This window comes from Lonchura striata, chromosome 3 (assembly GCF_050655825.1).
Source record: "Lonchura striata isolate lonStrDom1 chromosome 3, ASM5065582v1, whole genome shotgun sequence".
NCBI classification, from domain to species: Eukaryota; Metazoa; Chordata; class Aves; order Passeriformes; family Estrildidae; genus Lonchura; species Lonchura striata.
In genome coordinates this window covers 28,493,440-28,511,202 of record NC_140705.1, presented here as the reverse complement: position 1 = coordinate 28,511,202, position 17,763 = coordinate 28,493,440, and the positions used below count along the sequence as shown (strand labels likewise).

General features: G+C 34.9%; 1 protein-coding gene across 21 annotated transcripts in view; it reads right to left on the bottom strand.

Annotated features, from left to right (window-relative positions):
- ADGRB3 (adhesion G protein-coupled receptor B3) overlaps nucleotides 1-17,763 on the bottom strand; it is a 461,440-nt gene that overhangs the window by 223,392 nt on the left and 220,285 nt on the right. For all 21 annotated transcript variants that reach the window (XR_014954217.1, XR_014954216.1, XR_014954218.1 and 18 more), the window contains 2 exons: nucleotides 14,516-14,584; nucleotides 9,982-10,090 (listed from right to left, as the gene is read on the bottom strand). Coding sequence is in view for 17 of the 21 variants with exons in the window: in XM_021530139.4 (XP_021385814.1) it covers nucleotides 9,982-10,090; nucleotides 14,516-14,584 (178 nt within the window). In the remaining 4 variants the exon portion in view is untranslated. The remainder of the gene's footprint in view (nucleotides 1-9,981; nucleotides 10,091-14,515; nucleotides 14,585-17,763) is intronic.

Sequence of the window (17,763 nt, the reverse complement as noted above, 5' to 3'; positions counted from 1 at the left end):
CTATGCAATTTGAAAAAGGCAGATCTTTACCACTATTTGGAATTAAAAACTTCAGTCACCATCTAGGAAATAATACTTTTTCAATACAGCAGGTTGATTTGTCTAATATTATGGATGAAAGTTTTTTCCCTCCTTTTTCTGTTTTATTGCTTGGTCAGTTGATTTTTTGTTTGCTTTTTGGCCCCTTTATATTTTTTTTTTGTTGGTGTTTTTATTGGGGGGGTTTAATTTATTTTGGGGGGGGAGAGTGGGGGTGTTTTATTCTTTATTTGTTTGGAGATTTGCGTTTTTTCTTGTTTTTTTTTCTTTCCTTGCCCTTGAAAGGCCAGAAAATGAAAAAGAGCTTTGGCAGGATGCCATATCATTAGCTTGGTATAAACCATGTTAACTCCATATTCATAATGGAGCTTTTGTTAATAGACCTGTTTCTGACACAGTGCAAGTATTAGGCAGAGATAATAGCTGGCTTTACTCCTATTTTAACTGACTTACAATTTTGGCAGGTTTACTTTAATTCTATTTAATTTCCCTTCTTTCATTTTCAGTAGTGAGTGAGTAACAAAATGCTGTAGAAATCATTAAAACTGGGCCTGAACTTTGCTATTTGTAGTACTTAGCCACACCATCTCTAGCTGGTGTACTATCAGATGATGGCTGGACAGTCTTGTGGTAACTCTCTCAGGGCCAAAAAATCCCAGAATGAATCATAAATCCATGCAGAACTGCATCTTGTTATTGGACTGTGGTACTCCTGTTTAAGGAAGGAATGTCTGGTTTGGAATATCTTGACACTACACTTCACTGAATGTGATTGTTGCCACTTGGCACTACCTTACTATGAAACAAACTCTCTGGGGTATGCATTGACTCCATTACTACATTAATGTAAAATTACCACCATGGATGCTTAATTTCTATCCCTTTAAACCTAATTCTACTTGGAAATTGTTGGAAGTCACCTGAAGGTCCACTGTCTGAGGCAAAGGAGTGCATAAGGTCAGGTATTTAATTTCTCAGGTCAATAGTTAAATGTAACAGTTAAAAAATGGCCTGTCGTACAAATTGATATCTTTAGAAAACAACAGCTTTTAATTGCTCATTTGAAGAAATAGAATGATTCAGAAAGGAGTTTACAGATGCAGAAATTTAGAAATGATACAACAATATGAGATACATAAATACTGTAAAAAGGAATTTCCAGAAATAGGCTGTAGATACTACTTTCTGTTTCAGTTGGAGATATTTTTTAATGAGACAAGAGTCTGTATGTCAGCATTTTTCATAGCTTCCATTTGTTTAGAATGTTTTACTCCACTTAATATAGGGTAGAGAAGGTAAACACTTTCAATTATTATGGTTTCCATGGCACCCATTTAAAAATACTGAATGGTTAATTTCTTCAGCTTTATCTTTAAGGTTACTTAATAAACTATATGCAAAATTAACCACAGAATTATGAATATTACTAAGAGTATAGTTAGGGAGTCAAGTTAGGTTTTTATGCCAGTTTTTGAAGACTGATAGACATTCTCTTCATATTTGTAATTTTCAGTCTTAAGTAACAGAATTGTATTTTCTCAGGATCATGGAGTATGCAGGTTTAGAAAAGAGTGAGAAAATCTACTCTTTTATGCACTGTTCACAGCAAGTTTTCGGGGAATGTGAATCATTTAATAAGCTTATTTTATACGAGAAAGAAATATGAGCTCTTGAGCATTTACTTCAGGCATTAAGTCAGATGCTGCAATGAGCTAGACCTTCAAAGTGTGCATGAAGTCCTTCCCCTTTAATCAGTGGAGAAAGCTTGAATCTTCTGAAAGCCAACATATTGATCTGATCAAGGAATTGCTGAGACTGCTGCAAAGGAAATGATATGAATATATATAGAGCAGAAGTATTAAGAGTATAAAAATTTGCAATTGACCTTTTTCTGCAGTTTCCCTATTCTTTTATCTATTTTTTCTCTTCTGGAAACCTTCAGCTATGGATTATTACATATGGCTTGAGCAAGTAACAAATGTAGAAACAGAAGAGTGATACTGGCAGTGTGTAAATCCTAGGACTTGAAGGATTTTTTGAGAACTGAAAAAAAAAAAGTGATAGGTGTTCCCTTTCACATAAGTAGAACATCTGCTCAATCAACAGCACAGAGGTTTGGGGCTGGAAAGAGTGATGGGATACATCTGAGTGTGAAACAGAGCATGACAACCAGGAGCCAAAGTCATTGATGAATGAAAAGAATATATGGCAGAAGACAGAACGTGGAACTTCTTCGACCACCATGTTTGCAATCCAAGAACAAGGGTGTGACCAACATGCACCACAGGACAAGGAGAAAAGCATGAATTCTGCTTGTGAGGATTTTTTGCTAACCTGGCCTATTCCCTGGATGATTCCTTGACAATGTTTATATATTTATATATGAAGTATGACACACTGCAAGGAATGATTCCTGTTTGCCTTCTTAAAGTAGCAAGTACAATTCATGCAGTTGCTTAAAGGTGAACTTTTCCTTTGTGAAAACATGGAGTACTCTGGAATAACTTGAACGAAACAGGAGAGAAATCTGAAGGGCTTTTTTGAGGCCACTCTATAGGATCTGAATTTTTATTTGTGTGATAGGTGCAACTTTCTTTCTATTAAGAGAAAATGTTGAAATATTAGCAGCTGAACTTTTATTAACCATAAACACCCACTTTAAAATCCACACTGTGCTTTAGCACTACACAGACTCAGAAAAAGAAGTAATTTAATTACAAATGAATTCTGAGTATCTGTGTATACATTTATTGAAATACTTGTTTCCTGGCTGAAAATTTTTCTTTATAAATTTGTACAAATTAATATCAAGGCTGTGACTTTTTTTTCTGTTTTCTTTAACATATTTGAAAAAAGACCCTTTCCAAATTTTAAATAAATTCATTCTCTTGATATATGTCAGACCAGCATGACATTTTTGATATATGAGTCAGAGGATCTAGAGCTGCATTGAAGACACACATCACTAATTCTAATACAAAAAAAGATAAGCAGACTAAGGCAGATGCCATTCAGATAAGTAAACAAATCATGTAATGTGAACAAGTATCTAGAAAGTATAAATATACAATTTACAAGATGTGAAAGTCTTAGCCTGGGATAAGGTGACACAATAACAGACAGCAATCCAGTTTGCTTATTTTTAGCATTCCCAAAGCTTAGCAGGTGTACACTTGCTCATATCTTATAGCTAGAGTAGGTATATTTTCTGAAAGCTGCTATGGTCACAAACATTTCTAAGTGTCTCTAGCTAGGACTGGAAAAAATTTAAGATACACTCCATATGCTTGCAGGATTCTTTTGTGTTTTCCTGAAATTTAATGTAATGGGAGATTGAAGGTGTAGCAATAAGGTATGCAAAGAAAGTAGAGAATGGATACTTTCAAAACATCTTCTGCCATATGGCATCCTAGACTGTCTGTGAAGGCAGAAATCAGACTTTGTTTTCTGCCAATGTTTATAAAACTTATATAAGCAGCTCAGTTTCAAGTGTTAAATGAAATGTTAATTATTATACTAAATCAGATTACTCATCAGAGTACCAGTGTCACAGCAGCCATTTTTAAGCTGAGAGATAACAGGCTGTTAAAAGTTGATTTGTGCATGGAAATATGGTTTACACCTCTTCATTTTTTCATATAATATTATAGCTAGCTGCATTTACCATGTAGACACACATCTACTTGTTTCTATTTTGTACCTTCTTGGACCTTGACTTAATGCTTATTCAGAATTAAATGTGCTACAATAGAGTTGGGAATCTTTTGTTTTTTCCTGTGAGCAAGATTAAGCAGAGATGTCAGCCTAGTTTCACTTTGTATTCACTCTTCAGTTGTGTACATGCAGTCCTTTTTAACAATCTGTTCTCAAATATCTGTTCTAATAAATCCAACTCTCAATCTGATTTTTAATTATTATGCTTTATTTATTTTTATTATTTTGTTTTGGTTTTTTTTATCATTCAGCTCTGAACATCTCTGTGTTTATAGGTTTTATTAACTGACAAAAAAGCACTTTTATATGCTTTAGATGACTTGAATCATTGAAACATGAGCTAGTCACTAGGCTACCTTTACAGCCAGTGGCAGAACTTCCACAAGGCAATCCATGCCCTTATTTTAGATGTCTGAGATGATATGAGCTGCTCTCCTGAGCAGTACTCTCCCTTGATTTTAAAGGAAGCTTAGGGTGACTTTGGCAAATTTTGTGATACTTAAAGTAAGTAAAATGAATCCACGCCATATAATCTCAATTGAAAAGAGTGTTGCAAATGATTGCTACTGAAAATTGAAAAAAAAAAAAATCTGTATTTTCTTTAGACTGCTAGTTCTGCTAGTTTGGCACACTAATGCTGTAATTTTCTCTGAATGGCTTGATCTACTCCCTCTTAAATGCTCTGTCAAAACTGAATTTAATCTGGCAGTGTATATCCTCTCCTTTTCATTTTGATGTACCTCCTGGAAATCTTCAATCTTTCCTGCCTTTGACCAGTCTAAGTAACTTTGTGATAGCTGCACATTTTATAAAGCTACTGATCATTGAAACATCCATATTCATAAAATGAACATTAACAGAAAGTGGCTTTTTGCATGCTGAAAATTCTCATTTGTTTTTTTCTTTCTGTTCTAAATAACACCTATGACAACATATTGCTTGTCAAGATTATTTGGGTTTTTATTAATATCATCTTAGAGCTGTAAGCTTGATTTTTGACAACAGAATGCCCTTTAACTATTTATTTTGGCTGCTGCTCTTAAGGAAATTTATTTGACAACACTGGGAAAATTTTCCCTTACGAAAGTATCTGAATCTGCCACAGAAATATGTATCCCCTAATACTGCTCCCTATTTCCAGTTCCAGCTTCCGCCTGTATCTTTAAAGATAGCTATGCCTGTAGCACTCCAGTCTTCCAGTTAGAAATTTCCTTTTTAAGTCAAAGTTTGAACATTTCTTAATAGCAGTTCACCCACCTTTTATTACATATCTTCAAAACTCTTAATGGTTCACTGTGATGAGAACTCAAATCAGCCAAAGCACTGGGATGATCTGCTCAGGTCTTTAGTGTTCAGAGAAAAATTCAAAAGGCTATTAAAAGCCAAGGTTAATTCTTTAATCTAAAATCAAGAAATTATCTTTAAAACAGACAAAACTGAAAGCTATCGGTTAACAGAGAATGGTAACATGGTTTAAAAGCTTTTGTCCCACTGCATGTTGTATCCTTGCGTGTGGGTCTGTGCTTTCAGTGAATTCAGGGACACTGAGTGATAGGAAAAGCTTCTGTTTGTTCACACTATCATTTTTGTGTGGCTGCTCAGCTGGTCTGGAGGAGGAGGAGGTGGAAGAAGAAGAATAAGAGAAAGAAGAAAAAGAGCAGGATGAGGAAGGAGGCTTATACCTCCTTTTATTTCACCTAATCATTTCTTAAAGGAATATAATACAGAGTGCAATGATAAAACAAATACCATCTGTCCCCACCATGCATAAACAAAGTAAATGGTTGCTTTTACAACAAAAAAACTTAAGTTTTGTTAAGTTTTTTGTAGTATATTCACTATTGTTGAGAGAAAAGCTAATAGAAGATGGGCCTTGCTTTAATGGAAATGCATTTGAATTGACTGAGCTTCCACAATAAAGTACAGATGTTGCATTATCTGGATTTCAAACCAGACTTTGTTGTTTTGTTCAGAAGAAATGAAAAATTTGCGTTAAAAGCCATCACAATGAAAAGTTTAACAGGGGCATAGCAACTGTCCTTTTGGTTCTCTTAGCTATTTTCAAATGTATTATAATGTGGCTTGTGATAGCCTATTGTGTAGTTAATGTACCTTTCATCCCTTCCCATTTGTCATGAATCGAGAATGTGCAATGGAAAGTCATTGCAGCATGGCCATTTAGTAACTTTTTAAGCCACAACTACTTGTTTTAGTGTCATGAAAGAAAGAGAAAATAAAATCCCCTCTGTGCAAAATCTTAGGAGATTAGCATATCTGTGGAACAAAATTAGGTGCTGAAATTTTACATCAACTACTATTAAATTTCAAATGTCATTAAATTAGCAACGAACTTGTAAACTGAAACTAGTAGAAGGAAACCAAGAACTCACTGTGTTACTGTGAAATTTGCAACAAAATTGGATTATTTTTCTCTGACAAGAAGTAGCAGTTCATATGTAGCTCATATTTAGTTCATATTTAGATTATTTTTTCTGAACTTTAAAATGATTTGAAAATGAAAACACAGCAAAAAGCATTTAAAGCATGTGAAGATGCTGAGAGAATATTTTATGGTAAATTACTATTGATTCAATAGGACCCCTGTCAGCCTCACATCTGTGCCTGGAAACCTCATAGAAAATATTCTAAGGCAAATGGAAGACAGGGAGGTAATTAAAGACAGTAACACAGCTTCTCCTTGGGCAAGTCTTGCCTAACCAACTTAGTGGTCTTCTGTGATGTAGTGATTGCATCAGTGGACAAGGCAAGAGCTATGAATGCCCTCTGGAGTTACGTAAAACCTTTGACATGGCCCCAATAATGCCCTTCTCTTTTGATGGGTGTACTCTTTGATGGATTAGAATTTGGTTGGTCACATCCAGAGGGTAGTTGTTCATGGCTCAGTATCATCATGATGGATATTTGACAAGTGGTGTCCCTCAGGAGTTTGTGCTGGGACAAGTACTGTTTAACATCTCCATCAATAACAAAGGACACTTGCTGTGTCCCCAGCAAGTCTATAGAAGGCACCAAGCTGAGTAGTGTGGTTGACACACCTGAATGATGGCATCTGGAAAAGCTCAAGAACTGGGCCCATGGGAACCTCAAGAGGTTCAACTAGTCCTAGTGCAAGGTGCTGCATGTGGGTTGCTGCTACCTGACCCCTGGCATCAACACAGGCTGATTGAGACCAGCCCTGAGGAGAAGGACTTGGAGATACTGGAAGATCAAAGCTAGACCTGAAGGCTTGCAGCTCAGAAAGCCAGTTATATCCTGAGCTGCATCAAGAGCAGCACAGCCAGCAGGGTGAGGGAGGTGATCCTGCCCCTTAACTCTGGTGAGACCCCACGTGCAGTGCTGCAGCCAGCTCTGGGGTTCCCAGTACAGGAAGGACATGAATCCGTTTGAGTGGGTCCAGATGAGGGTCAGGAAAATGATCAGGGGGCTGGAGCACTGTTGCTATGAGGTTGAGAGTGTTTGGGTTCTTCAGCCTGGAGAAGAGAAGGCTTCAGGTAAACCTTATTGCAACTTTTCAACCAACTTTTTAGCATGGGCCATTGCTGTAGGACAAGGTGTGATGGTTTTAAACCAAACAGGATAAACTTAGACTAGATATAAAGAAAAAGTTTTTTGCAATAAGGGTAGGTAAACACTGAAACTGGTTTCCCAGAGAGGTGGTAGAAGATACCCCATCCCTGGAAACATTCAGCCACATGCCATGGGGGCTCTGAGCAACCAGTGAGTTGAAAATGTATCTTCTAACCCAAACCGTTCTATGATTTTATTCTACAAACTACTGGATTTTTCTGTTTAAAGATGAATTTAGGTAAAATTTGGGTCTAATTTATGCACAATATCTGCTTTCTGCATTAAATGTGTTTCTCGACTTAAAAGAATATTGTTATAGATAAGACTTCACATATTTATAAGCTCTTGTTGGTATAGAATAATTGCTGACCAGTCAAAAACTGCATAGTTTATTCTTTTCAGTTGAGTTATCAACATAAATATTCCCTAAAACCCAAGTACATAGGCAGTCAGACAGTTATGCCAATGCCCTGAGGACAAATATACTAAAACTGAATTATTCCAGATACATACCTTTCATGTTAGTGAAAATAAGAAATTACTCCTTGCTGAGAACAGTCTTCTGTCTCTATCTCATCATGTCACCTGAGCTCAAGTATTCTGATCAATGATTTGCACCACAGTGACCCTGTCCTTTTTTGATGGCTGACCTAGCATAGGGAGGATAAACTCATGCCAATATATCAAGGCACAGGGCTAGGTAGTCAGATTAAACCTATAAATTAATTTCCAGTTTTCATCACTTATTTCTTATTGTTTTTCTATTTCTTTGATGGTTTTATAGTTATGAACAGATCTCCTGAGTGCCTAAAAATATCTTATACGTGGGAAGAGGAAGATAATTAAAAGAAAGACTGTAAAGATTCTGCAGTTATCTGAACCAGCCAGTGCACAGCAAAGTTTCTGATTCAATTGAAATGTTGTTGCTGTTTCCCATGTGAAGCCATGAATATATAGAGACACAGATTGTTTTAATTCATCTTCTTAATCTGAATGCATTTTCCTATTTGATATTTTTTCACATTTTTCAGAGGACAAACATATTAGAATGTACTACAACATGCCAAGCAGCACAGACTGTGAACTTTAAATAAGTTAATATTTTAATTTAGTCAGAAAAATGTCATGGAACAGACATTTCAGAAAAGATACTTTCCTTTATAGATTTGTGCAGGGTCTAGCATAATGAAGGACTGAAAACTGGAAGAAGGTTTAAGTGGTATTACAGCACAAAGAGTAGTACCACAAAAATAATAAATCACTGGTTAAAACCCTACTGCAATGTTTTGAACATTTTTAAGACTGCCAGAGTTCTTTCTGGGGAGTTCTTTGACATGTCACCAGTACAAGGTTGTGCCTTATAAGGACTTGTGTTTACAGTACTATCACTCTGTAATATGAATTGGAGAACAATAATAAATATTTATTATTATAGAGCAGCAAGCTAAATATTCAATAGGGACAATCCAACATTTTCCCTGCTTTATTCCACTACATAATTTCAAAATGACCATATTTTCTTACTCCTTCTAATGACTTGCTGAATAACTGACTGACATATATGCACAGTAAGATGCTAACTTAAAATCGGAAAAAAATGTATTGACACCAGAAGTTTTGTTATCAGACAAACACATATTTTGGATTTATTCCGTACATACAACTTCCTAATACTTCCTGGCACTATAAAAATGCAGCTACAGCAATTTAATTGAATAACAAAGGTACTAAACAAAGACAAAACAATTAGAGAATAGCTTTTCAAAGTAATTTTTTTAGTTCAATTTTTAAAAAAAATGCTTTCACATTCCAGCTCATTTATGACTACTAATAAATATAATTGAGTTGCCAGGCCTTTTTATATTTGATGTTTGCTGTTATATCACTATTACCTGGCAACTCTCCAGTGGCAAAAATGAAGTTTAAAAAATGAATCTGAGCATAATTTTGAAAATGTCACACATAATAAAACTAACAAAAGAAATTTTACGCTTTAATTATTTTGGCACCTAATGTATATTTTTAAAAATTATTGTTTATCTGTACTGATACTCACACCATAACATGTGGAAAGACTGTTCTTTGAGAGAAGAATGGAATATTAAAAGATTTGTTATATTATACTTTTAATATTTTTATTATTTAGTATTTTAAAATAGTTATTATTTAATAAAATTTTGTAAGCACCATTTAATACTTGTATAATTTTTATAATATAATTTTAATATTCTGTATGAGAATGGAATACTAAAAGACAATGTAAACAAAATAAACACTTCTCAAGCTATTAAGTGTATTAATTTTAATTCAGCACCATTTCATGAAGTAGCATTTGAAACACTATGTATCCTGAAAACACTCGAAATTTCACCTACAGTTCATAGTATTCTGGTGAGTATTTTCTTAATTTTGGTTCTAAAACTTTGCATTTAGATCTTGAGATATAATTATGGAGAAATACAGCAGGTAAGCCATTCTGCATGTGCTAAACCAGAGAGTATAAACAAGCAATAGACAATCTGGTGGAGGAGGAGGAGCCCAATCTGGAATGTGATAGAAGCAGCAACTCTGTAGTACATACTTGGAACTTCTGATTTTCACTAGGTCATAAATTTGATAGAAAAAATTTCTATTTCTTACCTACATTTCCAGTCATTAGGTATGAATTCTGAAAGTCCATCATTCCCATTCCAACAATGTGTATAAAATCTTCAATCACCTGCATTAATTCCACTGAACCTGGATAGATCTAACAAAGGAAGGTCAGACATGACATTTACTATAATATCAAAATGTCTACAGCTTCAAATTTAAATAAAATCTAAATGCCATCAAAAGCAAATTGAGAAGTAACAGTCAAACAACTCTTCCCGTGCGTCAATGCTAAACACTTTCTGTTACTGTAAAACAACCATTTTTCTATTAAATCCTCATATAAACAGACACTTCCCAAAAAGTAATGTGAAATCAACTGTGCACTGGAACTATGGAAAATGTTTCCACTAAGTCACTGCACTTCTCAAACACTTAGTGGCCATTACTTCCATTAATGGTTAAAGCATTTCATATTACAGAACAACTCTAATTAAAATATTTTTCCTTCCTCAGAAAATATTTTCAGTAACTTCAGAACTACTGATGCAAACAGTAATGCAAATCTTACTGTGGCCTTGCCAGTATGATAACCTTTGCTGTATTAGTCAACATGTAAGTAAGTTAAATTTTAATTTTTGTTGCTGATATGGAATAGTAGAATCATAGAATATTGGAGGTTAGAAGGGGTCAGTGGAAATCGTCCAGCTCAAGCCTCTGTGCAAAGCAAGATCAGTTCTAGCAAGTTTCCCAGAAACACACACAGTTGGATTCTGAATGTCTCCCAGGAAGATGACCCCAGAGCTGGTCTGCACAACATGTTCTAGTATTCAACCACTCCAACTGCCAAACAGTTTTTCTTATACATTAATGGCATTTTCTGTATTTTAATTTTTGCCCCTTGTTTTTTATTCTGTTAATAGACACCACTGAGACTTGGCTCAGTCTTCTTTACTGTTTTCCCATTCAAGAACTTTTAATATTGTCATGTCTCCAAGCAAAATAGTGTCAGCTATTTCAGCCTATCCTTGCGTATCTAATGCTCTAATCCTCTAAACAACTTCATGGTAATTTTTCTGGGCTCATTCCATTACTTTGTCTTGTACTGTGGAGCCCAGAACTGGACAGAGTAAACTAAAATAAATTGCAGTAGCCTTGGCATTGCTAATGTAGCCTCTCAACTTGGCTTTTTAAATTATAAAAACACATTTTCAAAAAATACAGTTTATTTGCAAATCTGTAAGCTACTAATATTTTCTACTACATTTTCTTTAATATACAACAATAATGATTAATCAACAAAACAGCATTAGAGATCATAACAGTTATTAATAAGACTAGAAGTTCTATTCATATCACATACATAAAAAAAGGAAAAAAATTGTTTTTTATTGCCTGTTGTAAACAAGAAAATTTTCAGTAACAGAGTGTCTTGCAATAGAAAAAAAAAAAGGATGATCTGTTCATGGTGTTTTTTTCTTCATATCAGTGAAATGTCCAAATTTCACTTTATAAGAATATTCAAACCATCCTTTCCACTACTGGGACTGCAGACTCTAAAAAAAGCCTACAGAGACTACAAATTCCAGCATGCTGCACTCCATCTTCATCTTGCTCTATCTAGATCCATAGTTGCTAGGTTCAGAATAGTGAATTTCACAAGGTGCATTGTTTTCTATATGGATCTTTTCATAAAAGGTAGGGCAGTAATACTGTTTTGAAGATAAATTTGTTGTGACAGTTATGATTCTAACAGGTGACAAATGCTACTTCAGGTGACAGAGACTTAAAGTCCATTATCCTGATGATGTATTACTAAGGTAGTTAAGTGTGGTTTTTGCATGCATCTCATTCAAAGCACACACACTCACAGATTAAGTACTAAGGAAAAATTTCAGTCGGATTTTTTAAGCCTTTGTTTTTACATATAAAATTGTATAGTAATAAACTGTTGAGCACTCAGTTGAGCAGGTACTCTGGGTTTTTATGTATCTGAAGTACTGGTTAATCAATAGGATGCCAGCAGATCTTGATGAAAAATATGCCATGTTTTGAAACTCCAGTATAAACTTACACATTGTGGATTGAAATGGCTTCCTGTGTGCAATGCTTTACATCAGCTCTTAAAAAAAGGCAAATATTAAAGTGAGTGCTGCTTATCTGAATGCTATATAACCTATAATTAATGGTTATCAACTGTTGGCATTTCAGCTAGAAAAACAGATGTGCTGAAGCATTGCAGCTGTATACTTGATTGAAAGTCAGCAATTTGCTGACAGCGAGTAAGATTTTCTTTCCAGCAAATAATCTAGAAAACAGGCTAAGAGATCTATGCTAATAGTAGCTGTGGAGTTTAAGAAAACTATGCAAGCTGGCAAAAAGGTTGGTCAGACTGCACCTAGATTTGCAATGTTTTATTACAGAAAATTAAGCTCAGTGGCTGAACCAGAAACAGGATCACCTTTATTCACCAGTACCTGCTCACTCCTCCAAGCTGTTATGAAGAGCTACTTGCTTCCAAAGTTTCTTTGAGTATGCTTATGTAACTGTACAAGAACATTAATTAGAGTAGGGGCATTGGGGTGGGGGCGGGGGTCATATCCCGGTCGTCTAAGATTTAGTGAATCCCCTAGCTTTGCAACCAGGAACCTATGACCCCACTACTCCTGTGTTCAGATCATCTTGGTTCTTTTGGGTTTCTGCTGTACCTAGATCTGTGGCACAATGATTTACTAGGCAGAGAGAAGGAGCTATGGAAAAGTAGAAACAACTTGTTCCCTCTCTATTTTTGAACACAACTTCTTCTATGAGCAGCAGTGATAAGAGGGAACTGGAGATTTACTGTTGCCTCTTTGTCTCCACATTCTCAGATTTTCCTCTTAAGTTCTGTCATCCCCGAATCTCAGATGGCTGACATGGCATGGGTAAGCAGGCAAGACAGAGGTAGAAGACAAGGTTGATAACATAGGAGTGATATCATGTCTGTTTATTAGTGAGGCTAAAACAATTGCTTAAAATTGGTTTCCTTATCTTGGTGTTGTTTATGGAAACTGCCCACATGTATGTGATTTTGCTGCTTCTATCCATCACTGCTGAAGAAAATGACCCACTTTGTCTATTTTTGTATCTGGCTCTTCTAGAGAGGAACAGAAAAACAGGAAAAGAAAAAATATTATTCCCAGCTGAATTGTGTTGGGTCAGCTGCAGTGTCATGTGCCTACTTCAAGGTTTGAATTAGTGATGAAAAGTCCTGATCTTCCATTTCTTAGTGATATCATAAACATGAACTTACAGAACCGAGGGTAAATAGCTTCAAAGATCTTTAAGTACCTTGTGATTTATTAGGAATGACATGAAAAGTGAACAAAGTTCAAGTATCTATAGAACACAGTCACAATGACTGCACAAGAGTAGAGCAAAGATCTATGTAAGCTGTTTTCTTGCTTTTGACAGTGGCAAAAAGCTGATGTATAAGGAAGAGTATAAGAGGGCAGGAAAACAGTGATACTTGCCCAGCCTTTTTTGCCAAAGACTGCCTTGTGCAAAACCATGTTTTTTCTTTCATAAATTTGTCTATTTACATTTTTAACTTGTGTCCTTTCAGTTGCAAGAAGTTCTGAAAGGTAGCCTTCTACAGAAAAAGTATCTCCTGTATTCATTCTGAATCTGCCACTATTTTGATGTCCTTTAGTTATTTTACAAGAATCACAAGTGAGTAGATTAGGTATTCCTGCATCACATTCTCCAAACCACTCCTGATTTTAAAAGCTTCTATTGCAAATAAGTGCACTTGACTCTTTTCCATACTGAAATATCTTGCTTTGTTTAATCCTTCTTTATAAATGTTTCCCTGCCTTTGAGCATCCCCCCAAAAATTTTCCTCTTTACATAACTATGTTCATCCCCACTGTCAATGTTATTTGTACCTGAATAAACCTGACAGTATTTTGGTCACGTTCATGAACACAAATCTTAACATTGTCCAGTAATTTCTTGGCATAAGAAGTTTCCATGTAGGAAATTATCGTATCCAAGCAAAAAGAAAAGGGGGGTTATTTGAATTTTAACTCTTTTGTCATACATTCATGATTTTTGCTAGACTTTCCTGTTATAAAAATTTCTAGACCAGAAAATTTCAGTACTGAGGATCACAACCGTTCTTCTAAATACAACCTTATATGAAAGGTCTACTGTTTGCGCTTCTATAAGTTGTTTAGGGGTATTGTATGAGGTCTTTGGGTGAGGGCTGACGTGTCATGTTTAACAAAAGCAGCATTGCAGCCAGCCCTCAGTAACATTTTTCAGCCTTTGTATGTACTTCATTACAATGTCCAAAGCAAAGACATAGTGAATAATCCCATGGAATGTTAATAAAAATCTGTTTTTATCAAAAGAAGCAACTTATATTTTAAATATAATTTCAATATAAGGAATTAGCTGGTGGGTCCTGGAATTGCCCCTTTTTGTAAAGGACCAATTTTTCCCCCAGATAGTCTATCACTTAGGACTTCCTTTCAACCACAACAGAGTGCATCTTTAACATGATTTCTGAAATCATATATTAAATTTTGTCAAATCTTACCTGTTGCGCATCTTCCCATTTCTCTTTGTTTTCTTCATCTAAGAGATTACTTATGATTTGAAAGAAGTTCTGAAAAATCAATTAAGTGAAAGACTAAGTAAAATGCTTTCAAATATATGAACTGTCACATCCTTTATCTGATATTAAGAAAGCTTTCCTTTCCCTATTACAGATGCAGTTCTGCAGCCTATTTTATGTCAGTGGAAGAGATGACATAGCAAAATAGTAGATTAGACTGATAAGAGGGCACATATTTTATGGTAATTTTTTAATTCTTGTGTATATAATTGGGTTCTGTAGTACCCCTTTGTATGAAACAAGAACCATTTAAAATTTGCTAAACTTTTAAATGTGAAGGTGTTCTATTCACAAATTGCTCTCATTCCAGAAACTGGAGAACTACAGCTTTTGCAAAAAACCAAAGTACATTTAAGAAAGCGCCAGTCTCAAGTCTTCAGTTTCCATTCAAAATGAGAAAATGATCCTTTATAACCATATATAGGGCATTCAATGACATTTCATTAGTCAATACAGTTTCAAATCAGATGTTTCTTACTTTTATATGTCACACTTGCCTCTGTCCTTTTAGGAATTTCAACTTAAAAGGAATAAGCAATTTCAGTTTCTTTGAACCTAAGCTGTTAACTTCTTTTTCTGATTCTCCTATTCATTTAAGTATATGGGAAAAAAATGCAGGACAGTTAGATACAAATCATACATTTAAAAATTCACTTTTCTCCAGATGTTTGTGGAGAAATCTCCTTTCTAATTTTGTCTGCTCTATAGCAATATGTATTCCCAACTTCTTCATCCTTAAAAGGTAAGAATTTGTGCAGTCTGTTCTCTCTCTGTATCACATTTTGTGTGGAATGACAATTTTGTCTACAGCCTGCCAATTATATTTTTTCTGTTCCTTCATAAAAGATATATGTAGTTTTCAGTAACCTTAGCTGAAGAGTGCAATTAAGTTCCTCACAATTTCTAAAAAACTTTAACAGGAATGCCAACAACATGACCTTGCTGGAACTCAGATTACTGGTCATCACCTCACCTACACTTACTTTTTACCCATTTTGGGATATAAACAGGCCTTAAATAAGGTTTAAGAAGCAACTTTAACTCACTATTCATGAAAGTACAGAGGATTCAACTGCACAATGAATGAAACCAGACAAACTTCCAACATTAGTCTATTGTGGGTATGCTTAAAAAGACAATAAAGATATCACCAATATTTTAGGTGTCTCACAACTATATAAGTAAAACAATTTAGGATGCAAAATTTAAGAAAACTTGTGAAAACTATTTTTTATAACATTTTACCAGTCTAACCTGGTCCCAACACTAAGCACTTGACAAGCAAGAGGATCTATCTTTGCCTAACCATTAGGAAGCTAACTATGCTAACTACAAAATTTGCATGGATAAAAATTTCTTTAACTTGACCAGATTTATTCTAGACATGACAAAGTTTGCAGGATTTGGACAAAGTAATCCTGCTCATTAATGAGGCCACAACTCTTCTCTCACTGAGGTCACTAGCATAATATCCACAAGCTTCAGTAACACAACAAACTTAATGAATAGAAACAAAATAGCTAGCAAACTCCTGTGAAAATTATAAGTAAGCATTTGGACAAGATGGGGATTAATGATAGGACATAAAAGAAAAATGTTTCATCATTTGATCCAATTTGCAACAATACTCCAGTCACGTTACAAATAGGAAGAATAGATATAGTTACATACTTATATACATAGAATACATTTAATCCCTTTCAGACATTCTATAGCAAAATAAAGCACAATACAATGAGTTACATTTGGTATTTATTACAAAGGATTTGCCAGTTTAACAAGGTTGGCAAATCACAATTCTGTAAATGCAACTTCATCTATGAAAAATGTATGTCTTCACTGGTCCCCCAAATAAAATAATCTATATTGGTCAAAGCATGCCAGTTTCATGGCACTATAATCACACTTACTGTAGGGCAGTATAATGTGGTGAAGACTATTACTAGTCAGTCAGCCTTATGAAGATTTTGCCTTTATGAAAACACTTTTCTAAATATGGTAGTTCTCAACTCTTCCAGTGCAATATTGTAGAAATGCAACTGATGGAAATTTTAACTTTAACTTATTAGGGCATCAGTAGCAGTCTAGCTGCAGCAGCATGGAACTCAGTGTTGGATAATTTATCATATTAGAGAGTTGTTTTGAAGGTAGTTTTGCATTACACTGCAGACACTGATTCCCCTGCAGTCTAAGCCTTAATTGCAAAAGTATCCATGTCTGTCTAATGAGATCTATCTGAGAGTTGCCTAGATTGCATGAAGAGCCCTCAGGAGTTTAAAATGTTTCTTGCAGATGATATATTACATGGGTTTGCTAATATTGTTATGTATTAATTAAATTTCATATATATTTTAGTTACAAAAAGCATTAAAATTACCAATAATTGACAGAAATACATGTGGAAAAGTTTATAAATAATGCTGGACTCAAGCACAAACAAAAGATGAGCAATAACTTATATGTGTTTCTGCTCTTGCCAAAAAGGTATAAATTAGGTGTATGAACTTAGCAATAAGAATATATTTCTTCTAATAAGAATATATTTCTTTTTGAGCTCTTTTTTTTCTTTATTTCTAACCTTGGTTGGTGCCATATTTATGGTAGCACTGCAGGGTGAGATGTGTGCAGGTTTTTCAGTCCAAGCAAATTTTCAAAGCAGTATCAGTGCTTTGTGAATTAAATGGAGATGAGCAGATGGATTTGCTGCTTCAGTAATGAACAAATATGGAATGCATCTAAAAAAATGTGACAGGGGAAGAAGGGTTAAAAAGTCTTTGTCCTACTTTGTCTACTCTCTTGTTTATTGCATTAATCATGAAAGAAACAGCACTGTCCTTTAGTAAAATGATTGACAGGTGTGGAGGCTAAATTTTAGAAGCATTATGGATGTGATGGGAGGGAATTACTGTAATGAACACTGGACCTCCCTGTAGAATCAAGCTTCTTTCTTTCATAGCCAGGCTGGCATATTACCGAACTGGTCACTATAAAAAATGTTGGGACAGCCAGAACCAAATTTTGAAGTCCTTTATTTTTGCCCAGGCTTTTTTGATGATCATGACAGTTACAGCTGGGAATGGACAACAACATTTTCCTAATTTAATTTCCTTCCTTTCAATTTTTTCTTCTGTAATACAATGGCTGCAGTTCTCTGTTACAGTCCAAATTCT